At 40.7% G+C, this 24075-nt stretch overlaps 1 protein-coding gene across 2 annotated transcripts in view; it reads left to right on the top strand.

The window, feature by feature from the left end:
- Positions 1-23452, top strand: part of COL17A1 (collagen type XVII alpha 1 chain) — a 61423-nt gene extending 37971 nt beyond the window's left edge. Inside the window, exons 21-55 of one of the 2 annotated variants that reach the window (XM_073685190.1) lie at positions 778-804; positions 1928-1990; positions 2125-2229; positions 4039-4101; positions 4336-4371; positions 4868-4921; positions 5786-5821; positions 5957-5992; positions 6188-6250; positions 7265-7300; positions 7403-7474; positions 8266-8292; positions 9773-9808; positions 9915-9947; positions 10208-10285; positions 11797-11832; positions 11945-12004; positions 13206-13268; positions 13441-13563; positions 13668-13781; positions 13860-13952; positions 14060-14113; positions 14204-14317; positions 16088-16135; positions 16346-16492; positions 16620-16703; positions 16833-16916; positions 17007-17105; positions 17707-17862; positions 18325-18468; positions 18634-18828; positions 19128-19280; positions 19367-19438; positions 19865-19927; positions 20821-23452. In XM_073685190.1, coding sequence (XP_073541291.1) covers positions 778-804; positions 1928-1990; positions 2125-2229; positions 4039-4101; positions 4336-4371; positions 4868-4921; positions 5786-5821; positions 5957-5992; positions 6188-6250; positions 7265-7300; positions 7403-7474; positions 8266-8292; positions 9773-9808; positions 9915-9947; positions 10208-10285; positions 11797-11832; positions 11945-12004; positions 13206-13268; positions 13441-13563; positions 13668-13781; positions 13860-13952; positions 14060-14113; positions 14204-14317; positions 16088-16135; positions 16346-16492; positions 16620-16703; positions 16833-16916; positions 17007-17105; positions 17707-17862; positions 18325-18468; positions 18634-18828; positions 19128-19280; positions 19367-19438; positions 19865-19927; positions 20821-20870 — 2717 coding nt within the window. In that variant the 3' untranslated portion in view covers positions 20871-23452. Of the gene's footprint in view, positions 1-777; positions 805-1927; positions 1991-2124; positions 2230-4038; positions 4102-4335; positions 4372-4867; positions 4922-5785; positions 5822-5956; positions 5993-6187; positions 6251-7264; positions 7301-7402; positions 7475-8265; positions 8293-9772; positions 9809-9914; positions 9948-10207; positions 10286-11796; positions 11833-11944; positions 12005-13205; positions 13269-13440; positions 13564-13667; positions 13782-13859; positions 13953-14059; positions 14114-14203; positions 14318-16087; positions 16136-16345; positions 16493-16592; positions 16704-16832; positions 16917-17006; positions 17106-17706; positions 17863-18324; positions 18469-18633; positions 18829-19127; positions 19281-19366; positions 19439-19864; positions 19928-20820 lie in introns of both variants that reach the window. The other variant, XM_073685189.1, reaches the window with a different exon arrangement.
- The last annotated feature ends 623 nt before the right edge of the window (positions 23453-24075 follow it).

Genomic DNA, 24075 nt, shown 5'->3' with positions numbered 1-24075 from the left:
AAGGCTCAGACCAATGGAATTTCCATGGCGGATCTTTTTTTTTTTCAAGGGCGGTAAGCCTCTGCCAGGGGAGTCTGGCAGCAGCTTTCTCCTCTCACACTATTTAAAATACATGAACACTTGGCCAAACGCTCACAGTTGCCTGCTGGTCGAACATTTGTCAGACAGTTATCTCATGGGGATAGTCGGCTTTCGGGAAGGATAAGTAGTTTACGTAGCCAAACCAATAGTATCCTACTTAGTGGTTGTAAAGAAGCCTATGACCTTTAAAGGGGTATTCCCATCTCCAAGATCTTATCCCAATATGTAGTAGGTGTAGTAATAATAATATTAGCAAATACCTCCTATTACTAATGTAGTATAGTTTTTCTGATTCGCTATGTCTCTTTCTTCATGTGCAGGCATTGCAGGACCTTAGGTATCCATGGTTATGACCACTAGCACCTAGCTAACTAACTGTCACTATATGTGTGGTCGTAACCATGGATACCTAAGGTCCTGCAATGCATGCACATGAGGAAAGAGACATAGCGAATCAGAAAAACTATACTACATTTCTAATTGGAGGTTATTTGCTAATATTAATATTACTACACCTACTACATATTGGGATAAGATCTTGGAGATGGGAATACCCCTTTAAATGTTAGGTGTAGGAGTTTTCCTTGGAATAATGTAGATGATATGATATGTATATATAATTATTTATGTATGATGCATTCAATACATTTTAATTTTCCATTCATTAATATATTTGTCTTTATTCTACTCAAACAGGTGACAGAGGATACCAAGGTTCCCAAGGTGAGAAACAAGTCCTGAGAAAGAGGTCCACTACTCCTAAATGTATTAACCCATATCTATTTCAAGAACATCCTGCGCCGCTATGAATGTAGAGGTGGTTGCACATCTCTTTCCATCCATTACTGCGAGACTTCCTAAAGTATCCCAGCATTCTTGTCCCTGTGGTCTGCAGAACATTTACTATAAGCAGTATAGAGTGCGGTGGTATTATATGCACACTGTATGGGAGTATTATTTTGTCATTCTTTAGTGCCATTGTTTGGATCCTTTATTTGGCCATTAAACGGCATTATTGAAGCACAATATAAGGCAGTGCCAGGAGGGCAATATATCATAGGATAGTATGATTTGGATACTGTGTGGGGTATTATTTGGCATTGTATGATAGTATGATTTTTTACATAGCATTTTGAACTCTAAAAGCCGAGGGTCCCATTAAAGGGAATCTGTCAACAGATTGTTGCTATGTAATCTGAGAGCAGCAAGATTGAGGGGCTGAGACCCTGATTCCAGTGATGTGTCTCTTTATTATGCTTTGTGCTGCTCTTTTATCAGCAGAAGATTATCACTGCAGGACTAGGTGTCTCATGCCCCCTGGTCCTTCTGCTGTGTAACCCCGCCCCCAAAACTAATTAGCAGCTTTCTGCCTATGCACAGTATACACAGAAATCAGCCAATCAGAGGTGTGGGCGGGGTTATACAGGGCTCTGCATTCTGAGCTCTGCTAGATCTACAGCAGAAAAAATTGTGATTGTATCAAAATGACAGCATGGAGAACAGCAAGTGATACATCGCTGGAATCAGGGTCTCATCCCCTTCATCATGCTGCTCTCAGATTCCCTTTAAAGCCAAGGGGTCAGTTTTCTGGAAATTTGCTTTGATGCAATGGACAGGTATCCACGTACGTGTAAAATTCAGGATAAATTATTGTCATTTTGGAAGTTTTCAGTATAGTCAGCTGGAACAAAATATTGATTGAGGAGCTGCAGGTTGAGGATCGAGACTATTCCTCAAAATCAAGATTGTAAATATTTTTTAGTTGATCCAATTGTCGTTCTATGCAACTTTTTGTCCCCCTGTCATTCGGACCATATATGTGATTTTTTTTCATCTTTTCTTATAGGAGCTCCAGGTCTTATTGGTCATCCAGGAGCTGATGGACCAAAAGGACAGAAAGGCAACCCAGGTAAGAGACATGGATTTGTGAAATTATAGGCTAGTATACGTAACCACCATTCAATTTTGGGACAATCCGAGGGATTATTGTACTGATGCATGATAGTATTCTGAATTTAATGCACCATAACCATTGTTTTATAGGTGATTCTGGTTTGGAAGGTCCAGCTGGACAAAGAGGAAGGGATGGCTCTGCTGGACCTCGTGGTGAACCTGGTCCTTCTGGAACGGGAGAAAAGGGAGACAGAGGTAAAATAGTATCTACATATACGTGAAGATTAATATTAGATAAGGGGAGGATTGTAGCGGACACGTACATATAACATGATGATGGGATCCAGCGGGTATAGGTGGTCTCACCGGCAACGCTTCCTGGGAAAAAAGTGTGCAAATATAGTTTTTTTCTAGAACATACATGTCAAACCCTGGCCCGTGGGCCAAATCTGGCCCACGGGGTGATTGTATTTGGCCCGCGACACCAGAACCACCACCTCTATGTGGGGCCATTATTCTGTATGGAGGACTATGTGGGGCCCATTATACTGTATGGAGGACTATGTGGGGCCCATTATTCTGTATGGAGGACTATGTGGGGCCATTTTACTCTATTGAGGACTATGTGGGGCCCATTATACTGTATGGAGGACTATGTGGGGCCATTATACTGTATGGAGGACTATATATGGTCATTATTCTGTATGGAGAACTAGTGGGGCCCATTATTCTGTATGGAAGACTATGTGGGGCCCTTTATACTGTATGGAGGACTATGTGGGGCCCATTATACTGTATGGAAGACTATATGGGGCCCTTTATACTGTATGGAGGACTATATGGGGCCCATTATACTGTATGGAGGACTATGTGGGGCCCATTATACTGTATGGAGGACTATGTGGGGCCCATTATTCTGTATGGAGCACTATGTGGGGCGATTATTCTGTATGGAGAACTAGTGGGGCCCATTATTCTGTATGGAAGACTATGTGGGGCCCTTTATACTGTATAGAGGATTATGTGGGGCCCATTATACTGTATGGAGGACTATGTGGGGCCCATTATACAGTATGGAGGGCTACGTGGGGCCCATTATACTGTATGGAGGACTATGTGGGGCCCATTATTCTGTAAGGAGGACTATGTGGGGCCCATTATTCTGTATGGAAGACTATGTGGGGGACCATTATACTGTATGGAGGACTATGTGGGGCCATTATTCTGTATGGAGGACTATGTGGGGCTCATTATACTGTATGGAGGATTATGTGGGGCCCATTATACTGTATGGAGGACTGTGTGGGGCCATTATACTGTATGGAGGATTATGTGGGGCCCATTATACTGTATGGAGGACTGTGTGGGGCCATTATACTGCATGGAGGATTATGTGGGGCCCATTATACTGTATGGAGGACTGTGTGGGGCCATTATACTGTATAGAGGACTATGCGGGGCCATTATACTGTATGGAGGACTATGTGGGGCCATTATTCTGTATGGAGGACTATGTGGGGCTCATTATACTGTATGGAGGATTATGTGGGGCCCATTATACTGTATGGAGGACTATGTGAGGCCATTATACTGTATAGAAGGCAATGTGGGGCCCATAATACTATAAGGAGGACTATGTGGGGCCCATAATACTGTATACTGGTTGGTCTGCGACTTTGTCCAAGTTTTTCATTTTGGCTCTCTGTGTATTTGAGTTTGACATCCCTGCCCTAGAAGAAAAAAAACTGTCTCTCTAGTGCCACCTATAGGTAGATACCTTGTAAAGTTGACGTTTGACTAACAAGACGTGACAAGTGGTATTAGACAAACTGGAGTCCTTTCCTTTTGCCCAGGGTACAGGTTGGCTGGGAGTGATGTAGCTCTATGGGGGTTCTACTTGTTGGGATCAACCTGAGTTAGGGGGGCTTACATGCAACGCTCCCTGGGAAAAAGACATATGCACAGCAGCAAAAGAAACTTAGAAATACAGCTCTGCTATATCTGTAATTTCTAAGACTTTTATCAATCTTACAAATTCTTCAAACTCATCAATGTGCTCAACAGGCGTGCCAGGCGAACCAGGTATGCCAGGATCTAGCGGTATGCCCGGACAGATGGGACTTAAAGGTAAGAAATATCCAATATATCCCGGTTCTCTCTCTTAGTAATCCATAAAAGCCAGATCTTCTCATATATACTATGGTTCTTTATTTATTGCACTTTTGGTTGGGAATGGCAAATAAGAATCAGAATCCTTAGATAGCGATAATTATTATTTATCCACATTACTAAAAATCAATTCAGTATGTTTCATTGTGAAATTAGCAAAATTGTTTACTAATTTTAACTTCTCATCTGCAGGTACAATGGGTCCTACAGGCCCTCAGGGAATGGCAGGTATGTAATCCCATATAATAAAATGTAAGATTCATAAGGGGAAATGTAAAAGCTCCAACACATACAATGAACACTTTCCTTGCTCCATCTAACTCCACTTTCATTCACCAGTCTTTACAACTTCCATTACATTCTGTCTACCTGTATTCACCACTAGGGGGAGCTGAAGTGCCTCCTCCATACTGTGTTATCATTCAGTTAAATGCGTAAACAGTACACAGTAAGCGCCCTCTAGTGGCAACTGCAGGTAAACAGAATGCTATTAATTACCTCTATATCTTTGCTTGATTTCTATTTCTGTACATCAAGCTCTGCCCATCATAAGGATATTTTTTTATTTAGCTTAAAAATAGGTTGAATATTCAGTTTCAACTATTTGAAAGCCTCTTTATAACAATATTTTAAATTATCAGTCACTGAAATAACATAGCGTATAACCCCACACATATATCTTGATATGTTTGAAATTCAAGAATTTTTATCTATTTTCCCTTAGGAACCCCGGGTCAGCAAGGTTTTAGAGGAGAAGCTGGTTCACCAGGACCGAAAGGTAATATTTTATTGAAGTAGTATATCAAGATACATATGTACAGTATATAAGACCAGTATATACATATATATAATGTATACTCCAATATATATATATATATATATATATATATATATATATATATATATATACAGATCAGCTCTCAGGTAAACACTGGTGCACACACAGGGATCCAATTTGTTGGTTCAAATCAAACGTGTGGTTTATTAAATTTCCACAAACAGCTTTTTTTGGCACAAAGTGAAAAAAACATAAATCATTTAGTCCATACAGAATTGCGGGATCGCCTGCTCGGTTTAGTGTCCAGCTCTTTAGTCCTTAGCAAAGACAAACAACACTGGAGGTCTGCACACCTCCACACACAGACACTGAATGAGACAACTGGTCTCCTTTTTATCTGCCGTACCGTGGTTGGGATTGGCATATGTAGAGCAGCCAGTCCCACCCATTTATCTGACTGCTCGTAAACCCGACCCTGACACGCCATATTAACTCTCAGCACTATACGTGCTGGAGTCTGCTTTTCCGGGCTTACATCACCGAGGCTACCAACCTCGATGATACATATCTCCCCTTGAGGACCTTTCCAGCGGCCATCTTACAATATATATACATATATATATATATATCCAGATATATTATAGATATGGCTAATGACATATTATTATAATATATAGGGCTACATATGTCTGATAAATTAACCTAAGATCCAATTACTTATCACAAGTAGCAGAAAAGAACAGCGCCATCTACTGGCTATATTTATATGGAGCTTAGTCCAATCACATGGAGTAGGTTGTGAACTTGTATAGTATGAGTTTTCCCTGTATTCCTTGTATAATCGCCTTCTTCTCTTTCTATCAGGTGACAAAGGATCCATTGGGCCGCCCGGAAATAAAGGTAGAGACATTTGACTGGCTGTTACTCGTGGCTATGAAATATCTTACAGGAGAATTATGTCGCCCGGTACATGGTGATTTGTAGAAGTTTTCCTCTTGATATATATTTTAATATTGTGTAATATTCATATTCTAGGTGACACAGGAGACAAGGGAGCGCGGGGACTTACAGGTCAGTAAAAACGGATGATAGTTTTCGGCTCTGTTAGAAGTTTTGCATTGCCGCATAGTTCCATACCCGGGCGCTTTAGGGTACATGCCTTGTCTGATCCCAAAATATAGATGCTCCTCGCATATAGACATCCATATTCCCTTGAGTCTTAGGTTGTGTCTCTGTATGACCCGGTGCCATGTTTCTAATGTACAGGAGAACCAGGACCAAGAGGATTACAAGGACCGACCGGAGAACCCGGCGCTAAAGGTTCAGCAGGTGAGATACGAGAACTCTTACACCTACATGATTAACTCCACTATATATAATGATCTGACTAAACAATGTACAATATTGCTTTTATTTAGTTACTATACGACCAGTCAGTCTTATTTATTATGGGTACCATGTATGATATATCATTTTAAAAATGTGATTTTTTTTTAGAAACTATATATGACACTGTATTTACTGTATAAAGTATTTGTATTCTGTATATAAAGTACTATATATAGAAATATAAATTCTGGGAAAAAAAATTGTAATGTTCACTTTAGCCACTAGATGTCAGTACATTCAATAGGACTCAATGGCAAATAGCAGACTAGTAAACTGACCATTAAGAGACAGTAGAGATGGAGCTGGTGGTGAGAGCTTCTGATATCAGAAAGAGCTCTCATTGATCATTATGTAATATAAAAACTTTACAAAAGAAAAATATCAATTCACTTTTTCATTTTTTTTTATATCAGTGTCGCCAGGATTTAAATAGGAGCTGTCACTTGCCATTAATATGTAATTTTTTGTAACCTGGTGTGAATGCGGCTGTTCTCCTGAACCTGATGATGTTTTTTTTTTGTTCCTGCTCCTCTCCATTCCTGAGATATGAGATATGGCCTCTTCTTATCTTTAGTTTTAGTAGCCAATGGGGCGTTGTCTTTATGAAGAGTTGAGGGCCATGCCCACTTGGATAAGTACAGTAGATTTATACACATGGAAGATGGGACCATATCTCAGGAATGGAAAGGCGCAGGAACAAAAGGAAAACAGCATCAGATTCAGGAGAACAGCGGCATTTATGCCAAGGTTAAAATATATATAATTATGTAATCTAGGAGAAAAGGACAGGGAAGCTACTCCCTCCAGTGCGATCACATGGCACTATGTTTAATGCCACACTACTTGCTGGCTGCTTTGGAATTGATTTGTGGTGATTCCCAATAAATCACATTGGCAGCGATAATGAATGAGAAAACCAGTTAATGTATCTGCCTTTACTATATTTCCCTTCAGGACCTCCTGGGCCAGATGGACATCAAGGTCAACGGGGTAAGGAATGAACCTTATAAGTGACCATAGCCATCATGGACTATAAGCCAGAATTCCATGCCATGAAACCCATATATTAATTTAGCCTATATGTGATTTTAGGTGAACAAGGTCCTATTGGGCAACCAGGACCAAGAGGTCCACCTGGATCATCAGGAGACCCCGGCCTGCCAGGTACACTTCTGAATACCTTCTGTTGCTGATTTCTACATATTAGAGGGCACTTTACCATTGCTTCTTTCTTCCCATGCTTTTTGAGGTATGTTCACACAGAGGTTTTTTTTTTTTTTACATGGATTTTCCCTTTTTGGTGTTTTGTTTTTTTTACCCAAATCAACGAAGAGTTTCTTCATTTCCGTTTATAAGTTTCCCATTGATTTGTGGCTTGGCATCAGCACCGAAAACCACGTAGAAAAAAAAATCAGTGTGAACATACCCTCGAAGAAACCCAAAGAGTGTAATATTAGCCTCTGGTATTTTCCCCATCTTCCCTCCTCACATCATGACTCTGCAGAGAATCTCTCATCTGACAATGTTGTAGCATCATAGACATAATCCAGAACCAAAACCCTCATTTTCTGCGCGTAAAAAAGTGGAGAATCCCTCGAAGGGTAAATCTAGAATAACATAAGATATATGGATGAATAAAAGGCATGACGCTCTCTAATCTGACTCCTCGTAGCCTCCCAGCATTCGGGGTTGTTTGCCGGGACCATCCATGGGCGCACACGACACCAAATGTCACCGAAAGTTTAAAGTATGAATAATTGATTTAGTGCGCAGTCCCACAAAGCGCAACGTCTCCAGTTCCACATGATACTTTCTGTTTAGTTGTCGCTTGTATTATTCATAGAGTGAAAGCAAATCCTCGTAGAAAGCTGCTCCTCCTGGCACAATGGTTACGCTTCTGTGTAGTTACATAGACTAATAGATTCGATTACCTTGTATTTTTGCTTTATTTTTAGGTTTGGCCGGAGCACAAGGCCCACCAGGTAATAGAACTCAGCCTGTTGTGTTAACAAGAGATGTACAGACCCCAGCAGTGAGCGGGTTAATTACATAGAGCCCCCTCTACTCTAACCCATGACATGGAGGGTGGCTGTATTGGCCTGGACTGCCGATATATATTGGGGACGGCCAGGGGAAAAATACAATTGGCTGGAGTTTTTCGGAAGCCGGATCCACAGCGATCGATATTGCAAATAAAAAGGGACAATCCCTGTAAAAGAGACCTGGACCCAATGTAATACACATACTAAGCACTTAGATATGTTCCTAAAACTGCAAATATCAGATTTTTGTGAGTTTAAAGATTCTTAGCGATCAGATGTAAATCTGTGTGGTTGCAAGTGCCTAATTTCCCTGCAGTGCCCCCACAGGAGAAATAGAGTATTACACAATTCCCTCCCAAAAATCCACATCTATCTGATTAATTTAGACAGGGAAAATTTTGGCTAGTCAATGCACCTGTCACGCAAGGTATGGGAAAGACTAAGTGCAACACGAAGGGATGAGGGGAAGGGAGCCTATTCACTAGGGAAAGGGAGAGTGGAGACCTCCTAGGTTGATCTGATATCACCCTGTCTCCCCTATTGTCTCTATATTGGTTCCTCACCAATCGCCGCACAGGAACCTAAAACCCTGTATTTCCCTAGAGCTTGGCCCTGGATAGGGAAGGGGGTGAGCACTAGTCAGTCCCCACTAACAACTAAAGACAACAAGGAAGACAGACACAGGGGAAAGTAACTAAGCTTGAGACTACTTCAGAGAGATTACCCCAAATGTCCGCCAGAGCACCCGAGAGGAAGTAAGCAAACTGCACTAGCTGCAAGCTTTTACAAGGAAACGTGAATATCACCGGCGCCTCCCTATTGCAAACTGAAAGTATTTAAACACCCAGACCAGGGTGTTAATCACCAAGAGGGTGGTAGCCGCTGGGTACTAGAGTGAGACAGATCTAAGAAGGTGTCTGTAATGCCAAACGTAGAGATCTCTCCAACCAACTGCAGGTAGACTGTCTGTCTCATCTGACACACCCATAACAGCACCTTAACGAGCGCTCATCGACTATATGACAAGTCATTCAGCGCTTGTCTACCAGCATTACACAATGCTGGGGATATAATGATCGCCAATACTCTCCTTCTGTCTCTACACAGTATCATGCTGTTAGCAGGACATCCCCTTTATTCCCCAATAACAATGATCTGCATACAACAATGCCGGCATAAAGGATCTGACCACCCGAAAAAGCTGATAATCAGTTCCTGATTGTACCATAAGCGATGGGGGGGGGGCTATAGAAGGGAGCCATCTCTATAAGCGCATACATTTTCGACTATTCGAATTTGAATTTTCTAAACCAGAAGCACCCCATTAACTTTAATCACTATAGATACTAATACCAAGTTCCCAATTTTGCCATTCTTCCCAAAATTTTCTTTTCAATCATGTTATTTCTGGTTATTTTAGGACCACCCGGCAATCCCGGACGAGCTGGAGCTAAAGGTAAATTTTACAAAATGTCTCTCTTTACATTAATATTTATTGGTATAATTACGTTCATGTCTTGTACTGTACTGCCGTCATACATTTTTTTTCTCCTTTTTTTTAGGTGATGCTGGCGACCCAGGAAGAATCTCTACAGGTGTGTATTAACAATTAGAGAATTAACAAGATATATAGGTTCCTCGGTGGGTATACAGAACTAGAAAAACATGGCTGCTTTTTTTTTTTTTTTTTCTTTTAGAAATAGCCCCATACCCATCTAGAGGTTGCGTCTGGTATTGCAGCTCAGCTACATTCACTTCAATAGAATTGATCTTTAATACCAGACATCCTAATGATCCACTTTTCTTAATCTTCTTATCTGCACTATATTCTCAATGCATAATTTGTTTCTTCCAGATGGTAGCTCTTATGCTATCCAGGGTCCACCAGGACCACCAGGACCAGTGGGACCACCAGGATCACCAGGAGTTTCAGGTATGCACACACAGCTTGGAATATGAGGTTTATAAGCTAAAATCATACACAGAATGTCACTGCTATGGGGCCCATGGAGAAAAAGGGCCCAGCCATCTTGGCTTGATCTTCGGAAGTCAGGTATCCCATCTTCACAGAAGAAGACAAGAGTGTAGCGAATTAAGCCAAGGAGTATTAGGTGCCTCAGATGGTAGAACATCCTCTATAACCTCAGGACTTGGCAGCTAGGCAGGAAACGTGAAGAACCACAACTTATGGCAGGACAACATTTCAACATTTTTACTTGTTATCTTCCATAAGGAGGAAAACACTTAAGCAATTCAACAGATAGGTTTAAAAGTCTTGCAATTCTCTCTCTACCCCTCACAGGTGTCACCTCCTCCAGCTCGGTTCCTCACACACTTTCAGTGGCCTCTCCACATTACCATCACCAGCCGGGTAGCGCTCAGTCAATCTTTTCTGCCAGATACAGAGGATATTGTCAAAGCCACAGGATGCTTGCCCCCTCTGACCTGCTTATTGTGGGCATTTTTTGTTCAACTCACATCTGATCCCTCACACCTCGGAGGCCTCACTCGATTTTCTTGCTCCATGGCCATAACACTTCCACCCTCAACGACTCACTCTCTCACCCTGTGGTCCTGGCACCGGTTCTGCCACTCTTCTGCAAGTGCTCAACAACTCCATAGCACTTATTTCACCTTACCATGCTCTTATAATATGACTTTCACTCTCCACATATGAGTGGCTGGTCTTTCCCACCTGGCGCAGCCACAAAGATAGTCAACCCTCTATGACATAGCCAGGGGTAGCACACCATAGTTTGTTAATGTGTCCCATCTGCAAGTCACAGGTGTTCAGGATGCAGAGTTCCAACCTGCTGCTCATGGCCTCTACAACTGACCATGAGTGGAGGGAAACAGAGGCCTTTTCGCCCTCTGACACCCTGGTAGTCTCCTGACGCTTCTGCACAAGCGTTGCCTTGCTTTTCTGAAACACGTGCCACGGTTAGCACCACTCAAACTTCCACAGAGTCACCTACGTACCCACAGAGGAATATTGCCCTGGGTGGTCACCGGCTGGGCGCCATCCCAACACACTTTCCAATCAATCCCCAGAACACTACTTAGACACTTATCGTAAATGCAATAAGTCAACTTCACAAAGTATTCCAGAAAATATGGTGCCCGGTAAATGAAACACCAACATGGCAAAACAATAATGAAACACAACAGCATCTAGTGGGACCAGAACCACCCAAGAATTACAACGGTAACTGTCTCTTGTTAGAGGGTTTTGTTTCAACCCTCTGAAAAAGGAACTTGAAAAAAAGATGGGGGATAAACAAGCACAAAGTTCGGTATTGCCATATGGTCAGGAGTGGTGATAGTTAACCATCATCAGAAGAGGGGTCCACCTCACCTCTACGTATGGCCCTGGCGCGATGATCTTGTCGTCTATGTTACCCTCTACCCTCAGTTTAGAATAATACTTTTCATGGTACTTTCTAGGTCCCATCGGTCCATCCGGTCTTCCAGGAATACCAGGTAAAATAAAAAATATTTCAAATTATTATTAATATTATTAGTGATATAGATTATTAGGGAGATCATTTTATAACAGTTTGGTAATAATTTACGTAATGTATTTCTCTTCTAGGTGCCAAGGGAGCCAGAGGAGAGATCGGAGAGCCCGGAGTTTCATATTCAAGACCAGAAAGTACGTTTTCATAATGCAAAATTTTCTGTTTCTTGTCGCTTAGACTTAAAATGATTTCTTTACCCCTAAGGACCAATGAAGACACAGACCGATGTTAAGTCTTCATTCAGACGTCCGTGAAACACTATCCGCCTACTGACAGTGATACTTGAATTGGCCGTGGGTCTCTCGATCTGAACTTAATATAGGCCAACGAGGCTGTCAAGTTCGGATCAGTAGGCCCACGACCGGTTTGTGCATCGGACTCTGTTTCAGGCACGACTGAATGAGAAACTGACCCAATCCCAAACGTATTTAATCTTGGTGCTATGCATCGGGAAAAAGCATCAACTGGAAAGTTTTCACCCTTCCCTCCAATGACATGTCTTTCTTTATGCACCAATACATGGGTGAAAACGGCACAGTAGATGCTTCGTTCTCCATGACCCCTTTATGTACCACCTAGTGCAAATTAGTATTAAAAGTATGACCCCGATTCATCATGTGCATTATATTAAGTATTTTCATCATCTTTCTTTTTGCGCTGTTGAATATTGTGCCAAATTCATCAAAACGGTGCACGATGTTTGATGATGCTTCCGCAAATTCAAACATTTTTCTTTTACTCTTTTTTGTGCCTTTTTAAAATGAAAAATGTGCAAAATCCTTTAAAATATTTCAGAATTGTTTTCAACTGTATGTAAAAAAAAGTAACTACAAAAAAAACAGCTGGAGTATAGTGGAGTAAATTTGTGCAAAAATTTCAACTTTTTTGGGGGGTGAGGAATAGTGGAGTAAATTTGTGCAAAAATGTAAACTTTTTTTTGGGGGGGGGACTTGATGGACCTAGGTCTTTATTCGACCTACGTTACTGTGTTAGAAAAGTCACAAATGAATAATTAGGCAAAATCATCTGGAAGTGGCTGACTAGGCTCACATTGAAGAAAAGAGGAAAGCGACGGGGAGAAGCAAACATGGATCACAGCACAAAATAAATAAAAATTTAAAAAATTCACTCCGAAAAAGGCGCAAATTTAATGATGAATTGGACTTTATGCTAGTTTAGAGGATACAGCACTTTAAAGCATAGTTGGAATAATTCAGTAAATAATGCAGCTCGCAGTTGGGGTTGGGGTATCATTATTTTGCTAATGGGTTTCCTTTACATGAAAATAAAATAAATTGAAAAAACTGAAAAATAACATCTTGTTATCATCCCCAGGTTCATACACAGCACAGCAATTGCCAGGACCCCCCGGATTACCAGGACCACCAGGACCCCCAGGTTAGACCCTCATTATAAAGGATCATCATCAGTATAATTTCTCATACTATTGAATATAGAAGCATAAAAAAAACCAAAGCAGAGAAAACATTTCCCACAAAAGCCTAATAAAGAACTTCAAACAACCATTTTCCCAAGCTGAAAGTAACCCTAAGATTCTGATTTATGTTAGGAGCTTCAATTCAAGGTCCACCAGGACAAGCAGGTGCTCAAGGTGCTCCTGGTGCTCAAGGCCCACCAGGTGCCTCAGGCCAAGCAGGTCCCTCAGGTCCCGCGGGTCCCGCAGGACCACCAGGTATGGATACTGTATTTTAATCCTGTAACAATTGCTTTCACTTCATAAGAAATAATATGGAAAACCTTTATATGAAACATTTTCCTTTCCTCTGTGATCAACAGGAGAGGCCAAGGATGGTAAACCAGGATCCCCAGGCTCAGAAGGCCCAGCAGGCCCAGCCGGACCAGCCGGGCCAGCAGGACCAGCAGGGCCAGCAGGAACTGCATCATCAACAGGTATGAGAACAATCCTTTTAAAAATTGCCTGGAAACATTGCAAAGCATTATTGATAGTCAAGACTGTTGTTTCTACAGATGGAGCCGCTGGTCCTGCTGGACCCCCTGGTCCACCAGGAACTAAAGGAGACCCAGGTGATCCAGGTCAAAGAGGTCAACCAGGACAACCAGGTAAGATCGATGTAATAATTTTTTTTATTGTACTTTTACAATGAAAGCAATTTTAGTGCAATAGCAAAGATTCAGGATCGTTGATAAGCATCTTCTTTATCGTGCAGGACAACCAGGAGATCCAGGTCAACCAGGAGTTTCAGGACCACCCGGCCGTGACGGTCAGTTTACATTTTTTTTTGTGGAACATTCTGAAATATATACACATACCTTGATCATTACGCTATAACAAACAACATATGACGTTGCAGGACCTGCAACTGTTGGACCTAACGGACCACCAGGCAATCCAGGATCACCAGGATCTCCGGGATCACCAGGATCACCTGGAAGTCCTGGCCAACCAGGATCACCTGGAGAAAGAGGTAAAATACACAAAACATCTATATCATGTGTTCCATGTAGCTTGAAGCCAAACTATTTAACATTATTTTAATTTCCTCTGTTCTTTCTACGACTGTCACGCGGGGTGTGAGAAAGACTTAGTGTAACACAGAGGGAAGAGGGAAAGGGAGCCCAGATACTAGGGAAAGGGGGGAGTGGAGACCTCCTAGTCTGGTCTAGTGTCACCCTGTCTCAACTACCGCCCCTATATTGGCTCTTCACCAATTCACACGTGCCTCGTCCTGACTTTCCCTAGCGTAATCTCCACTAAACTCTATAGACAACAAGGGTAGACAAATGGGGGGAATTGCTTAGCTTTAGACGACTCCAAACAAATGCGCACACAGCCTCAAGCTCCTGAGAGGACAAAGTATTTCTCTTGCTAAAGCCTCACAAGTAGTAATGAATATCGCCGGCACCTCCCTCTCAGACACACCAGGTATTTATACACTCAGGCCAGGGATCTAATTAGCCAGAGGGAGGTAGCCGCTGGATCCTAGAGACAGCCAGCCTCTAAGAAGATGTCTGTAATGCCAAATGTAAAGATCTCCTGCAACCAACTGCAGGGCGACTGTCTGTTACCTCTGACACAACCATGACAACGACTGGCTATGTCTACAACGTTCTTCCCTTTGTACACGGTCTGTGTTTGGTATTTCAGCCACATGTACTTGAGCTTCAGCATGAGATGTGATGGCAACTCTCAAAGACTGATATAATAATAGACAGCTTTATATAGCCTACACATTAAAGGGGCTCTCCAGGTTGTTTAAAATTGACAGCCATCAATATAAGACTTGCTCTCAGCACCCCTGACAATCAGCTAGTTGAAAGGACTGAGCATCATGGCCTCTTTAAACAGTTGACCAGCAGAAGTGCCGAGAGTTGGCACCCCTCTAATATTGATGATCGATCCTAAGGCTAGGGCATCAATTTTCCAACCTGGATAAGCCTTTTAAATCTGTTCATCCCCACTCTCATTGTTATTGGATCACAAAATCATGACTTCTACGAGGTCCATGAGCTGTGGGGGCTGGTGCCTAACAGCTCCGTACCCTGCCTGGTGCCGGCCTTGTTCTCCTGCCATCTGCTGTATATGTACATGTATGTCAGTAATTGGAAAGAGATGTATAGAGCAAGCTTACATGCTGAGACCACTCCATAATTGGGGGGTACTTGTTGGTTTCTACAGCAGACACCCACCCGTAACTGCTGAGATTGGAGACGGTTCTTATCGTAGCAGTTTAGATGCCCTGATGAGTAGTGACCATGGCATCTAAGCGGTTAGATGAAGGGGCCTCCCAAACAATCAAAGAGTAGGGATCAGATGGGGGCCAGTTTGAACTTTTGTTATGGGAATACCTGTATTCATCCGTTTTTCGCCCAGATGCAAAATATTTTAGTTTATAGATGCTTTTGAGAAGGGAGGATGCACCATGCTCTAAACGTTCATATATAGGCCACATCAAAATATCTACCTGGTCTAAAATCAGTAACAGACAAAATATTGCCAGGAACAGTGCACCCACAGAGCGGACATAACGGTGTCAGCTGCGGGACTTTTAAGACAGAGCTAGCCACAGTGTCCCATACATTGCTGGCCACATTGACCCAGACCAGTTATTGGTCTGAAAAAATCATGATGGTGCAAAGAATTGGTCTATACTGATGAATAAGAATTTTGCATAGGTCTCCTGTACCCACGGATGATCTGGTCACACTCACATAATGTCATTATTCACTACTTGCAGGTGAAGCTGGAATCCCAGGTGCTCCCGGTATACCAGGAAGTTCTAGAGGTGAGAACCTGTCCAGATATTAATCTCCACAGGTTTCCATTCCAAGAGAAAGTGTATGTCCACCCAAGTCTACTAGACAACCTTAAGCAACATCCTAGAGCAGACCATTCCTTCTCTACATCCATTTTTCGTCATACTCTCAATAACATCTTACCGTACATCGTTGTATAGAAAACTGTACTCCGATATAACCTGTTTTATATATTTTAGGTCCACCTGGAGGAAGACCTGGCCAAGGATCTCCAGGCCCACCCGGTCCTCCTGGCCCACCAGGTCCTCCTGGCCCTCCTGGATCTCCTGGTGATTCTGTTCGTGGAGCCGAAGAAGTTCAACAATATATTGCACAATATCTCCAAAGTAAGTGACTCCGCCACGTTACTTACTAATACCTCTGTAGTGGACATAGATAGAACCTTAACCATTAATATGAGATTAAATATAACACATTTGTATTTAGGTGAAAATGTCAGAAATTACTTAATAGGGCCACAGGGACCACCAGGGCCACCAGGTGGACAGGAAGTGGACTACGCAGAACTGGCCAGCCGAGTCATGAGCTACATAAGAGGTAAAGCACAATAATTCTGATATTGGGGAAAAAAAGGACAATTATATTGATAAGATACGGCCTTTACTAAACATTGGTTCTGGCAAATTGTAAAGAACTGGTGAATGTATTAATCTTTTTTATCACTAGGTTCAGGCTTAACTTCATCCGATGGTGCAGGAACAATCCCGGGACCTCCAGTTACATATGAAGAAATCTTATCAGTGCTGCAGAGTAAGTATTTCATTATTATCATTATTATTATTATTATTATTATATGTTAATCGGAAAGCACAGAATAATAAAGTGACTGATGTTTTCTAGCCTCTGGACTGAGAATTGGCATTCCAGGACCTCCTGGTCCACCAGGACTTCCAGGATTACCAGGATCGCAATATGGTGACTTAGCAGCTTTGCTTCAAAGTAAGAAAGATTTTTCTATGTGCAGGATGTCCATTATCCATCAGTTAATTATTGATGATGTTTCAGACGTCCAACATTCACAGTCTGGGTACAGACCTCGATGTCGGGACCGGCCGCGGGGATCTCCTGACCTTAACTCAACGGCTTCCTATATGCCTATGAGGCTGGAGACCCGCAGTCGGTGAGAACATCGCAATCCATACTCGGACTGTGAATGTCAGACGTGTAAAAATAAGTTAGTTGACCAATCAGTGTTAGTCAGTATAAGGGCATGCCTATTTAAAAAAGGGAGAATAGTAACGCCCATTTGTCAATTTATTCATACATTACTAAGGGGAATAACAGAGGAGTGGCACAATACAGGGGTCTAAAAAAATAGATGCTTCACTATTATTTCTTGGGACATGTCAGGAGAATCCTCTTTAGTCACTGAAATAGTGTGCTTGCTTTCTTGCTGATGCCCAAGTTCTTCAAGTTTATCACTTAGCTCCCCCCCAACTGAACAAAGTTCGGACTCAAATTATCTTAAATCTACATATCATGTTATACAATTAAATACCAGTTTCAATGATAAAGATTTATTTTGTATTTATTCATGTAGCATCTGAATTCAGGGGCGTTGTTGGTCCACCTGGACCACCAGGTCAAGCAGGACATCCAGGTCGCCCTGGACCCCAAGGACCTATGGGACCTCCAGGAGCTCCGGGCACTAGTCTGACCAGCTTCGAAAAAGAAGACATTTCCACCTATCTCCAGAGTAAGTTCAGTACAAACTAAATATAAAATAGGCCCAAATTAATGTTGTAAGACTGGCCGACCATCCGATGTGTGTATGAGCTTCCTGACTCTCCCCCCGACATTAAATAGTTGAGATTTCAACACCCAATTCTCTTGTATGTAGAGGATGAGAGATAAGATGCTGCCAAAAGTGTCTGGCAGCAGCTTTCACTTATCCCCCAATGAATAAAGAGTGCTCTTGTGCATGGGGGAGTCTGGAATATCTGTCTACCGAACAAATGTTTAGTCGGCAGCTATCTCAGGAGTTTTAAGGCCAACATCAGTCCTTAAAACTCAAACTCTCCATTCAGTACATTATATTAATTACGCTAATGCAACAAAAAATATAAAAAAATAGATTTTAAATTAGATTTTCACATAATGTTCATCCTTTCTCAGTTTCTAAGGTCAAATTATATATAACATTATTTAATTTCTTTAGATACTGGGTTTGTCTCAGGCCCACCAGGACCGCCAGGACCTCCAGGACCACAAGGCCCACCAGGCAATGGAGATAGTCTGGTCTCTTATGCTGAGGACGACAGGAGCAATCGCTTTAGGACTGAACTAATGGAGTATCTGACAAGTAAGAATACATTCACTAATTTAAAACACAAATTGTTCCACTTCGACACAAGGATGTGTGGATGTGTAGAGAGTACAAAATATACTTATTTACAGCTTGGATATCCTGTATATAAGTATATTTGTGTGGTGGTTTATCTATTAATGGTTGTGAATTCTTCCACAGGTGACAACATTCGTAGGTATGTCACTGGACCACCAGGACCACCTGGGCCACCTGGACTTCAAGGGATAAGAGGTCCTAAAGGAGACAGTGGTGTGATGTCATCATCCTCAATATCCAGTAGCTCCTTATCGTCAGGATCGTCATTTGCCTTGGATTATAGTGAAGTTGCAACCCGAGTGGCAGAACAGTTTCAGAGTAAGTATCCTATGCAGCCAAAAATTATGGTAGGGTCGCAGAACTCAACTAGTGCCGAAGCTCCATCATAATGAGGATCTATGGGAGTCCAGAAATCGGACCTCCGACAATAATATTCCATTTTTTTATGGTGGAGAAAACCCTTTAAGTAAATCCCTAGTAGAAGTCCTTTAGGTTACTCATAAGAGGGGTTTTTGGATAACTTTACCCAACTCAATCAAAATGGGGCAAGACTTAACATTTACTAATTTCATACACATTTCAGAACAAGGTTGTAATATTTTTGGTCTCTCTTTTAGACCAAGGTTTACTTGGAGATATGAGTTTAGGACTTCATAGATCTGTTATGGCTGGTACTCAAGGGCCTCCAGGACCACCAGGACCACCCGGAATTTGTCAAGTATATGCAACCCATGCAAACATCACCACCGATCTCATGGAGGTTTTCAGACGTAAGGAAGACATTTTATGAAATTTTAGTCAATATTTTGTTCCGTAAAGAGCCTCCAACCCAACTAAGACCCATTTTATTTGACAGGTCATGGGACCATTCCTGGACCACGTGGTCTACAAGGTCAGAAGGGAGATAGAGGATTCCCCGGTGCCAAAGGTGAGTCATTATAAAGAATTCTGTCTTAAAAAGTAACTTTTTAACTTTTTTTTATTTTGACATTTACTTTAGTAGTATATAGATTTTCCAGTAAATCCAGCTCATCATTGAGACTTTCCTTTTTTTAATATCTGACCAGTCGAAAAAGGTTCACACCAGCTCAAAAAGACCACTAGCCTCCATTATGTTAGCAATTGACATGTATTTATGCACATAATATATTTATATAATATTTAGTCCTAGACTTTGTTCATATTCCTGCTTCTAGCCTCCATTGGGAGGTTTCTATGGAGGTTCCCGCACCCCAACTGAATCCATTATAAGTCAGCGTGGTCCATTTCTCACCATAGAGGTCTATCTAATAATGAATGAAGGATGGCTGTCTATATAGGACTACTCATGTAAATATATACTATATTTCCATAGGTGACAGAGGAGAGCAGGGATATGTTGGACCACAAGGACCCAGGGGTCCAAGAGGAGAGAAAGGTATGGTATCCCATAATTTTGTTCTTCAAATAGATAATGATGGTTACTACAAAGTATATATATAAATCATATGGGATATGGCCTCCACACTTGTCAACAATCTAGTTTTTTTGGAATATTATAGATTCCTTGACCAGAGGATTGGCCTGTTAAAAAATAGCCTATTGTAGAAGACTTTGTTGGCGGTGGTGTCCCCGAACATTTTCCACATTATTGATTTATCAGGCCTTTATTTAGTCGTCATATTATGCAAGAAATTTTTATATAAGTAATAACATAGTGGACCTGGTGGGCTTGAGGTTTCCATTTATTATTCCAAGATGTCTACAAATATTTTATTGTAGATTTATTAAGTTCACCCTCAATATAAAAGATAACATAATGAACATGATGGGCTTGAGGATTCTAATATGTTCAGAATATATTTTATTTCCCATTTATTTAGATCAAACTTAATATAATTCAGAACATATTGGACCTGGTGGGCTTGAGGCTTCAAAGATGTTCAGATTATATTTTATTGTAGCTATATTTCGATCATGATTAATATAATTCAGAATATAGTGGACCTGGTGGGCCTGAGGCTTCAAAGATGTTCAGATTATATTTTATTGTAGATATATTTCGATCATGATTAACATAATTCAGAATATATTGGACCTGGTGGGCTTGAGGCTTCAAAGATGTTCAGATTATATTTTATTGTAGATGTATTTAGATCAGGACCAATATTTTTCAGAATATAGTGGACCTGGTGGGCTGGAGACTTCAAAGATGTTCAGATTATATTTTATTGTAGATATATTTAGATCAGGACCAATATATTTCAGAATATATTGGACCTGGTGGGCTTGAGGTTTCTATTATCATACATAATTTTTTTTTTTTTAAAGGAGAACAGCTTGTCGTTGGGAAACGGAAAAGAAGAAGCCTGGGCGTCTGACGCATTCATCTCATTGCCATTGACTCATCAGCCCATGTTGCTTGATACGTTGAGATTAATTGGCCAGAGCTAAGAGTTTATCATCCCTGCTCTTTTGCGCTGACTATCCCTAAATGCCAAGATTTGACACCTCCTAAAAGGCTCATATCAAGCAATATGGCTCAGTAATTTTTCACATCACAGCTTCCATTAATCAGAAGTCTCTCATGAATTTGGAGGAAAAGTAAAGATGTGTAAAGATAGTGATAGATGTAATGATGTCATCTGTTGAAATGGTCTCTGAATTCCTTGTACCATAGAAACATCCACGGGGCATTAAAAGTCATTTTTGTATCCGGTGACCTGTCGTCCTGGATATCGTGGAGAGGGGGGTGGTGTCAAAATTTCAATGATCAATAGGAAAAGTATCTGACACTGCACTGGAATTCATGGAAGCCATTGAGAAAGTTCTTGAGATGTGTATAAGTTGTATTGTTCTAGACCAAGACTGGAAATCCAAAGTTCTAAGAAGTTGTATTAACCGGGAAATTGGACCAAATTTGTATAGTAGCCGATTACACGATTGATTGTCTCTTCTCTATCATTTTATTTATCTTTCACCTTCTATACAGTACATTAGTTATTGTGTTTTTTTTGTTTTGATTAGTTTTTTTTTTTGCGTTTTTTTTATGATAAAGTCCTTTTTTTTTTAATTAAATACTTATAAGATGGATTGAGAGCTCCTGGGCAAAGTTTACAAACCGCATTAGAAAAAAAATAAGTAGTATAATGGGCCATATACTGGCATGCACTATCATGTGGCAGTGTGTGCAAAGTACCTGTCTTGTATTTATTGATGCCATAGGGATGATTGTTAATCAACTGCTACTTTATTGAGAGAATTTTTAGAAAAGCCACATAGCAACAAGAAGATTTTTGTTTTGCAAATGTGCCAACTTATGACTATGTTTTCATCTGCAATGCTATTTGCAACCTTCAAAATATAGGATATAGCTTTTTATGTCTCTTTGTGGAAACTAATGCAAGCAAAAACAATGGTGACCAATAGTAACCAATCACATTGCAGCATTAATTTTTCATCCCAAGTTAGGAAATACAAGCAGCAATCTTATTGGTTGCCTATGTAAGTTATAGACAGAAAGCCCAATGTACCAAATCAAAATGTCACCTCTTTTTGTTAAGTTACTTAGTACTAACATTTAGAAACCTTCATTTCCTCCCGAAACCAAATGCAAATTTCGCCCCTTTTTATTAAGCTACTTAGTATTACCATATAGAAACAGGCATTTCCTTCCAATACCAAATGAAAATTTCACCCTTTTCTGTTAAGTTACTTAGTATTACCATATAGAAACAGTCATTTCCTTCAAACCCCACATGAAAATGTCATCCCTTTCTGTTAAGTTACTTTGTATTAACATATAGAAACAGTCATTTCTTTCCAACATTAAATTAAAATTTCATCCCTTTCTGTTAAGTTACTTAGTATTAACATATAGAAAAATTCATTTCTTTCAAATATTAAATGAAAATTTCACCGCTTTCTGTTAAGTTACTTAGTATCAACATATAACAACATTCATAAATGAAAACTTCACCACTTTCCATTACTTAATGTTAACACATGGAAACATTTATTTTCACCTAAAAAGGACCTTATGAATCAAAAACAATCTGAGACCAAATGTATCTGTTTATCATTACATAAGCCCCGGCTATCATGTGCTCTATTGCTGTTTTTTTTTTCTACTATTACTGTATCATGTACCATGTTATTGAATAGATGGTGACACATATTGTAAGTTATTACCTGTTTCTTCATATGAAAAATCAGGAATAAAGAACTGCCTCTCAGGACACCTGTGGTTTATCCAGTGACATCCCATTATTTGGCCAGGGCTACACTGTAATTCCACCTTAAATTAAACATTCCACCTTAAATCAGCCTCTTGTAAATGGCAAGTCTTACATAACTAATGTAGTTTTTGAACATTTATCTCTGCTGACGTGTCTGCACTATGCAAACACTGGATGCTGTGTGTCCCAAGTCTTCATGTAGTCCTGGCCTTAAAGGGTACCAGCCATACACAAGCTCTGCAGGCAGTCAAGTAATGCTACCTACAAGCTGAGCAATCCAGACAGAAACACATTGAGGGGGTTATTTAGGATTAGAAAGTTTTGCCTGTTTTCTTACAAAAAGTGCCATAACTTACAATAGGTTGTGTTTGCTATTGAAGCTGATCTCTATTTATACCAAAAGAGACATGCTGCAATACCAGACACAACCCATTGACAGTTGTGGCGCTGTTTCGGGAAGAAAGCAGCCATGTTTTTCTAATACTAGACAACAAATGTAACTACACTTGATGGGGGCCAGTCACAACCCCCAAAACCTTTATTTGTAAATTGTATTTTAATACTGTGAGGTTAAGATTGCTCAGTTAAGTGGGGTCAATGGTGCAAATACGCACCGCTGGGTGACCACAGTGTTCATCCTCGGTCCGACGCTTACTTTGTGTGAGATTTGTAACGACAACAGACACGTGCACTTTGTGTAAAACAAAATAAAGAACTTTTTTAAATTGTGTTTGGAATTTTGTCCTTTTTTTTAAATTCGATCTTTATTATAATATTGCATTGTCCTGTTCTCAGCAGAGATTTCTTGTCAGTCTAGTGCCAAGTCCTGCTGATTTACCCTTTAGGTTTACAAAGCTGGTCCAGAATTAATAAAAAGAGAGGAAAAAAAAATCAGCGTTTGTTTTCAGAAACAGCACCCCTTCTGTTAGCTGGCTGTGTCTGGTATTACAGCTCCACTCCATTTACTGCAGTGCTGTAGTAAACAGTAATTATTCACGGTCTCTCCCATCTCATCTATCCCCCACATTTTTACACTGTTAAAGATAATTTCCTATTAAGACAACTCCTATTGATATTCTCTATTATGGCACATGAAAAATGTCTTTGGGAGTAGTGAGATTAAGCGGTTTAGGTGTACATTCCAGTCCAATATGTACAGGAACTATCACAATTTTCCTCCTTTGTAACTTGCCATCCACTCTCAGTGGGTGGTTCCTCTTCATCAGCATTCTACCAGCACAATAGTAGCCAGAACTCTGGATTCTCATGCTCATAACTTGTCTTACACTCTTTTTTTTCAATGGTTTCTCTTTATTAGCTTCCTACAAGCACACTTGTTGCAAGAACT

The sequence above is a fragment of the Phyllobates terribilis genome, unplaced genomic scaffold, assembly GCF_046119375.1.
Source record: "Phyllobates terribilis strain yellow unplaced genomic scaffold, ASM4611937v1 Scaffold_5__5_contigs__length_657084704, whole genome shotgun sequence".
Taxonomy (NCBI): Eukaryota; Metazoa; Chordata; class Amphibia; order Anura; family Dendrobatidae; genus Phyllobates; species Phyllobates terribilis.
Note: the sequence above shows the minus strand (reverse complement) of the source record. Positions and strands in the feature narration are given on the sequence as shown.